This window comes from Megalobrama amblycephala, linkage group LG2 (assembly GCF_018812025.1).
Source record: "Megalobrama amblycephala isolate DHTTF-2021 linkage group LG2, ASM1881202v1, whole genome shotgun sequence".
Taxonomy (NCBI): domain Eukaryota; kingdom Metazoa; phylum Chordata; class Actinopteri; order Cypriniformes; family Xenocyprididae; genus Megalobrama; species Megalobrama amblycephala.
The window spans coordinates 58,919,996-58,928,339 of record NC_063045.1 but is presented as its reverse complement, the minus strand read 5'-3'; the positions used below and the strand labels follow the sequence as shown (position 1 = coordinate 58,928,339).

Below are 8,344 nucleotides of genomic sequence, written 5' to 3'. Positions count from 1 at the left end.
GTCTGTCAGTAACGCTCTGTTTAGTTGAAAGGTGCACTCACGCCATGTAATTACCATAATTACAATATTCCAACTAGTAAAAAGCGTTCACATTCTCGTAGAGCTTATAATTACAACTTGTAAACTCATAATTTTCTGAGAGGCTCCGAATTGTACCACATGACGGCTGTACCACCTGACTGTTGCAGATTAATTTAGGAGTTGACAGGACCAGTGTGTTGTGATTGGTCAACTGCTTCGAGCGTGCTCGGGAAATGCCATGCCCCTTACCTTTACTGTGAGTTTCATCCAAGCAGCAACCTTCCGGTCTCTCTCTTGAATCCAACACGGAAGTGACTTAAACTGCAATTCATCTGGCCGCTAGAGTCAATCCCATAGACCCCCCATGTTAAAATGCCCAACTTTACGGCAGAAAATAATATGTTTACAGCCTGGTACAAAAAGTGGTTTGGTCTATATAGCTAATTTTGTCCTTCATGACAACTGTGAGGGGGTGATTTTTTTTAATAACTTATCCATTTAAATTATATTAAGCCTTAAAGTTCTGCATAATTAAGGGTGTGGCCACTTGAGTGACAGGTGGATTCCCGCTGCTGTCACTACTAGCCGTTTGTCTGCTGTCTGTTAGCCGTCACGTCACCTCAGCTAATTCCAGCCACTGAACTGGGCATTGTTGTTGAATCGTCTTGGCATTGGATAAAAGTTTTGTCTGTCAGATTTACAATGACAATGGCTGGAGAATATGTCTCTCAAGACACCACAAAATCCAACAGCACTGCTTGGATATTATAACTAAAACTGCTGCGCAGTTTTGAAAAATATAATTTGGACGATGGCTCATTTGTTTGTGAGAGTCCAATGTATACGATTGTATACAGTTTCACAACATAAACGGTGCTCAGATGGCATCATTTTTTGAAGAACAATGATGGAGAGCAGATTGTTCAGAAGAAATATGACACAAAAAATGGACAATATGGACAAAAAGTGCTGTTGGATGTTTTTCAATGGACGCTCATGGACATTTTACCCAAGTGCGACGGACTGAATCCATCACGCGATCGCCATTTCATTACAAAGGTATGAAGTCGCGTTTTGATTTTGTGTGTTGTCATTTGCACGCCCGACACAAATTACAATATTACTGTTGCTGGAGTGTCATAAAACAAACAGTAACCCCTTAGAACTTTGAAATGATGTACAGTACAATTTCTTATCATTATTTATATTTTAGATAGTATCTAAGATAGATAGATATATAGCTGCTTAGCCTGAGCTAACTTGATCACATCGAGCTAGGCGGGCATGGTTTCAGCAACCAGGCACCACAGCTCCACCCACGTCCCGCCTCTTTGCCCATTTTTGGTCATCCAGGAGTGACGTGGTGACATGCTGCCAAGATGGCAACGTCTGGCTCCGCCCACTTTTGGGCTTCAAAAATGCTCTTCAGAACCTACATCATGGACACCATGTCCATTGTTTTATACAGTCTATAGTTTCGACACACTACTTACTAACTCAACCAGGCCACGCCCCTTTAATTTGTGTATATTTTGGGCGGGAATTATTTAAATGAGGAATATTGTGACGTGTTTGTTCCCGGAAGAAAACTCAAGACTACAATGGAGGCGTTTCAGGGAGTTCAGAAACAGATATAGAGAATAACTCCTGCTGGAGCGTGTTTGTGCTTTAAAACAGCAACATCACACACTAAAGAAAGATGAATGTGTTAAAAAAGCGTAGTAGGACCCCTTTACATTTTTTTCTTGTGGCATGAAATTCAATAGAAATACATGAATAAATGTGTAGCTTATTAAGAGACAAAAAAAAGACTCAAGGACCAGAGACACACTTTGTCCACAATAAACAACTGTCATAGGATGTATTTTTTGTTCCAAATGGCAAATCATTGAGAAAAAGCACGGGAAAACTGCAAGAGTGATAAATACGGAGTATACAGCCTTGTGCGTTTCCGCAAAATCTCAAGTCTTTTGCACGAACGCATGTATTCACAACAACATCACACTCGCCAACTCACATTTATTTCGATTTAGTTACACAACGATCGCTTCTTTGACTCCGTTAAATGTAATACTGAGCACTGATCCGTTCAAAGGCAGAAGGAGGAGGTGACGTTACAAAGTTTCATTTCAAAAGAATATTTACAACCAATGAATGTCATTATACACACCTTAGAAACCGTACTATTGTGCCAAATCTCTGGACAATAAATGTTTTATGTACAAAAAGGGCATAAACGGAGGGACACGTCGCTCCTTTTCAGCTGCCTTGTCGGCTGACAGTCTCTCGGACGGTTTCCCATAATGCACCGTGAATGTTAATGTCTCTAGACTCGACAAGGCATTTCAGTCCATTGGTTTAACTGGATTAGTCCGATACGAGGTGAAAGAGCGTCATATGAAATATTCTTTTTGGTTGTCACTGATAATGCTCTGTGAGTTTGGATCCGTGTTAAAGGGCGTTTCGGGACTGTCGTCTGTTTTTCCCGCTTTGGGCTCTTGGGTCTGAAACGTTTCTTTCCGCCGGTACAGGAATCGCGCCATCACAGCCAGCGCGGCGAGACTCACAAATATCACGACGGCAATGACACCTGAAAAACAGCACAGTGACACGCAAAACAGTGAGGAACCTCTGGACTTCATGACTCATTATCTTTGGATAGTGAAATAATGCAAAATGTGTGATGTCACACTGTTTTCACATGGTTGACTAACTTTTGAAAATGAAAAATAAAAAAACTTTATTAGGGGGAGTAATATAAATAAAACTACTGTAAATAAAAATACAAATGAATAAAAATAAATGCATATTATTTAATATTCATTATATTAATACTAATAAAATATGCAATACATTTATGTACATTTCATTATTACGAAGAACAATGAAGGAATTCCATATCTATGATGATAATTCAACACTGCAAAAAAGATTGGGAAAATTAATATAAATAATATAAAATACAAATTAATTAATATACAAAATAAATATATTACAAATTAATATACATTTAATTCATATAAATTAATTAAATTAATATATATATATATATATTTAACTAACATGTATTGATTAAATATTTAACACATATAATTAATAAAATATAAATTAACAAATAAAAATTATAATTCATAATGAAAACTGAAAGAATTCCATATCTATGGTTTTTGATGATAAATCAAAATTGGATGTAATTATTGCAAAAAAAGATTTAGGGAAATGTATATAAATAATATAAAAATATGAATTAATTAATATAAATATGTGTATATTATTTAATATTATTTAATATTGCTTATATGAATTAATATTAATATAAATATGTATCGGCAAAAATATTATAAATTAATTTAAATGTAATGAATATAAAACAATATAATTTGTAATGAAAACTGAGGGAATTTCATGTCTTTGTTTTATGGTGATAATTCAACTTTGGATAACTACTGCAAAAAAATTTAATATTGGAAACAATAAAACAATATACCAATATACATGGAAATTAAATTAAATAATATACAAATACAAATGAATTAATATACAATATGAATGTATTATAAATTAACATGCATTTAATTAGTTAAATTAATGAATATACATTTAACTAATATGTATTCATTAAATCGATACATATAATTTATAAATAAAATACATATAAATGAACAAATACAAATTATAATTCATAATGAAAACTGAAAGAAAATCCATATTTGTGATGATAAATCAAAATTGGATGTAATTACTGCAACAACAAAAAAAAGAATTTGGGAAATGTATGTAAATAATATCAAAATATGAATGAATTAATATAAATATGTTTATATTAATATTGATTATATTTATTCATATTAATATAAATATAAAAAGGTAAATACATTATGAATTAATATAAATGTAATGAATATAAAATATATATACACTGTCATTTGTAATGAAAACTGAAGGAATTCCATACATTTGTTTTATAGTAATAATTCTATATCTTCAGATAACTACTGCATATAAAAAAGATACCAAATGTAACTTAATGAGGTTTAATTGACTAATCACCATAAAGCATTCAAAAGTAATCACATAAATTGGTCATTTAGTGGCGGATGGCTTTTAGTGACAAACTGTTTAAACCGCAGCTGAGGACAGTCAGAGGCGCTTCTGAAGGGCAGACCTCACGCCGCTGTCATGTCACAATCAATCGTAATTTAGATGCCATTAGCGATGTTTCTGGAGCTGTTAAATACAGACTATCAATAAGGGTGAGAAAGTTGGCAAAAAACCCTTGCGCCTGGCGCTCTGATGGTCTCGTTACACCACGAGACGTGTGGTGAATGCTTCTTCGTCTCAATTCTACTCGCTGTCAGAGTGAAACGCCTCTAAAATGTTTCTCTCCTTTGTGGCCGGTTAAGCATGGCGCATTTAATTATAAAGGGTAAAAGAAATGTCTAATTGAGGCACCAAAATAAATCTCAACTCAATTTAATGCCACATTACGGTGGCTGTGAAAAGGACAAAGTGCATTCTGGATGGTAGCAGAAGCCCCTTAATCAGCAAATAATTTCTTTAAATGTTTAATTAGTTTTGGGGGCCTTTGTTAATTTCATTCTATTTACCGATAACTTTGGAGAAGTCTTTATATTCAGTCAATGTGAACGCAGCTGTTAATCAGTCATTACTGAGGGCCGCTGCTGGGTTAGAGGTTTTCTGATTAGTTTTATAGAGTCTTTTAAATGCACATCGTGGCTGAGCTTCCCACTTCTCTTTGCATGACAAATAATCCAAAGTCTTTGTCATTCAGTGCAAGTTTTAGCACACAAAATGTAAATTCTGCCATCATTTACTGACTCGGACAGAGATGTAATTCCAAAACTGTACCGGATGACTTTCTTTCTTCCCGTTGAGCGCAAAAGGAGATGTTTTGCACAATGCTGATGCTGCTCTTCTTCATACAGTGACAGCAAACAGTGCAACTTATTAAACTTGGGTCTGTTTCTTACAGAAAGCTTCATATGACTCCAGAAGAAAAAAAAAAAATCATTTTTTACAGTAAAAGACTGTAAAAATGCTATGGTGAAAACCTGCTAATTGGTTAACAGCATGTTTCCTTTCTGTATACAGTGAAAAAATCTAACATGCATTTCATGTAATTTTACATCAAAATACAGTTAAATTCACAGTTTTTGGAAGTCATCTTATATTTTACATTGACATTAAAAGTTTTTTGTTATCACTTATGTACATTACGTTTTTTTTTACATCTTATGTTGATAAATAAATGTTTATATTTATTATTTTAGTGTCATGTATGTTACCATGTTGATGTTTTGTATTTTGCACGTGTGTGCCCATTCTATACATTAATATTTATCTCAACTTGTGGAAAAGCTACTTGTGATGAACTTTGACTCTTTTACAGTGTACAGTAGTGGTCAAAAGTATGTAAGCTTGTTTCCGTCATGAAATGAAAAAAAGGTAATTGCGACTTTTTAACTCGCAATTCTGACTTTATAACTTGCAATTCTGACTTTAAATCTCAAAATTCTGACTTTATAACTCGCAATTCTGACTTTATAACTCGCAATTCTGACTTTATATCTCACAATTCTGACTTTATATCTTGCAATTCTGACTTTATAACTTGCAATTCTGACTTTATAACTTGCAATTCTGACTTTATATCTCACAATTCTGACTTTATAACTCACAATTCTGACTTTATATCTTGCAATTCTGACTTTATAACTCGCAATTCTGACTTTATATCTCACAATTCTGACTTTATATCTTGCAATTCTGACTTTATATCTCACAATTCTGACTTTTTAACTCACAATTCTGAATTTATAACTTGCAATTCTGACTTTATATCACGCAATTCTGACTTTATATCTCGTGATTCTGACTTTATAACTTGCAATTCTGACTTTTTAACTCGCAATTCTGACTTTATATCTCGTGATTCTGACTTTATAACTTGCAATTCTGACTTTTTAACTCACAATTCTGACTTTATATCTCAAAATTCTGACTTTATAACTTGCAATTCTGACTTTATATCACGCAATTCTGACTTTATATCTCGCGATTCTGACTTTATAACTTGCAATTCTGACTTTTTAACTCGCAATTCTGACTTTATATCTCAAAATTCTGAATTTATAACTTGCAATTCTGACTTTATATCACGCAATTCTGACTTTATATCTCGCGATTCTGACTTTATAACTTGCAATTCTGACTTTTTAACTCACAATTCTGACTTTATATCTCGCAATTCTGACTTTATATCTCAAAATTCTGACTTTATAACTGGTAATTCTGACTTTATAACTTGCAATTCTGACTTTATATCACGCGATTCTGACTTTATAACTTGCAATTCTGACTTTTTAACTCACAATTCTGACTTATATCTCGCAATTCTGACTTTATATCTCAAAATTCTGACTTTATAACTTGCAATTCTGACTTTATAACTTGCAATTCTGACTTTATATCTCAAAATTCTGACTTTATAACTCGCATTTCTGACTTTTTAACTCACAATTCTGACTTTATATCTTGCAATTCTGACTTTATAACTCGCAATTCTGACTTTATAACTCGCAATTCTGACTTTTTAACTCACAATTCTGACTTTATATCTCAAAATTCTGACTTTATAACTTGCAATTCTGACTTTATATCTCACAATTCTGAATTTATATCATGCAATTCTGACTTTTTAACTCACAATTCTGACTTTATATCTTGCAATTCTGACATTATATCACAAATTTCTGAATGTATAACTCGCAATTCTGACTAAAAAGTCGCAATTAACAATTGACTTCAAGCACAACTACACAATATGCTTACAAAATCTTTAACTAATTTTAAATAACATTTGAACGAAGGGTATAAATGTCAATTTTCCTATAAGACATCACTTTTGCCCACTACTGTACTTTTATGCTGCACTTTTGTCCTTTTTGGAGCTCAACAGTTTCACTGAACAGAAAATAGCAGGTAAACTTCCCCCTTCGTCTTCCACAAATTAAATAAAGTCAAAGGGGTTTGGGACAAGTAAATGAGGTTTTGGGAGAATTGTTCCTAGAGCAAGACATATGAGCAAAAAGCAGCAAAATAATAAGGAATGAAATGAGAAAAGATGAGGAATGGAGTAATTCTCTAAATCATAACATCCATTTACCTCCGATCAAAGCCGAGTCGCTGTTGATAGCATTGACTATCGGCTCACCCGCACCTACTGTACCCACATGATCTACAGCAGAGGAAGAGAGACAGACAGAAAGACAGACAGATCATCAGCAGGACTGAAGCGCTTATCACTCGCAGGTCGCGGCTCATTGAATACGCTGCTGCTCGATGAAGGAGCGATGCAGCACCAACGCTGAGGCAATCGAGAAATGATTATGCAAATGAAGGTCTTTCTCACGCAGATTAATACAGTGATCAGCCATTACGATCATTATTGCTCTAATTTAATTAGCACTGCGGATGGATTCAGTGAGCCAGCGACCAAAGTTTGCTGAAATTCAACTTTCAGGAGGAATATGGGCAGAAAGACTGAACAAACTAAGGAGAAGTTTGGAAAACAAAGTCTGAGGAAGATATAGATGCCAGAGAGTCTTGTACCTCAAAAGTGTACTCAAGCAGCTCGATGTAAACATGTCAACAGTTTAACTAACCTAGACTCAGACTGTTGCTCTTCTAGTATAAGTACTTGAGCTGAAAGACAAAACTGACAGAAATTTATACTAATGCTAAATTTTGGAGTTTTATTGATTGTTTTATTGACCTTTCAGCATTAGTACAGGTTCCTAAAGACAATTGTAATTAAAAACACAAAATTATTTTGCTATTTTGCTAATATCTCATATTACAAAACTAAATTCTATAATCAAAAATTATTTAGGAGTCTGTGCATACAACGACAATCAAAATGAGGTCGATGTTGATTTAAAAATGGCGAGATATCAGGTGATTAATTGGCTTGACCAATAAAACAATTGAGTGTATTAGTACCCAGTAATTTGTGAGTGATTATGTCATTCGCAGTGCTTCAAGGGATTCTCTACAGAATCATGGGTAATGTAGTTTTTCCATCAGGAATTCAGTTGCTGAACATGATTGTTTAAAAAATATATTGAAATAATTGCTTCAACTAACGCATATACCATTGATTTATAACCTCGTAGCGTACAGTAGGTCTTTAAGGTATAGTTAAAAATCAATTCCCCTACAGTGAAAATGAATGGGATTTTTACTTCTGACTTGTTATGCTCTATAACTAGTGCAAACAGGGCTGTTTTCAAACTAGTGAAGG

General features: G+C 33.8%; 1 protein-coding gene across 3 annotated transcripts in view; it reads right to left on the bottom strand.

Moving 5' to 3' along the window:
• Window positions 1-1,858: 1,858 nt before the first annotated feature.
• cntnap3 (contactin associated protein family member 3) overlaps window positions 1,859-8,344 on the bottom strand; it is a 151,305-nt gene continuing 144,819 nt past the window's right edge. For 2 of the 3 annotated variants that reach the window (XM_048181244.1, XM_048181246.1), the window contains 2 exons: window positions 7,208-7,279; window positions 1,859-2,611 (listed from right to left, as the gene is read on the bottom strand). In XM_048181244.1, the coding sequence (XP_048037201.1) occupies window positions 2,415-2,611; window positions 7,208-7,279 (269 nt within the window). In that variant the 3' untranslated portion in view covers window positions 1,859-2,414. The remainder of the gene's footprint in view (window positions 2,612-7,207; window positions 7,280-8,344) is intronic. The other variant, XM_048181245.1, reaches the window with a different exon arrangement.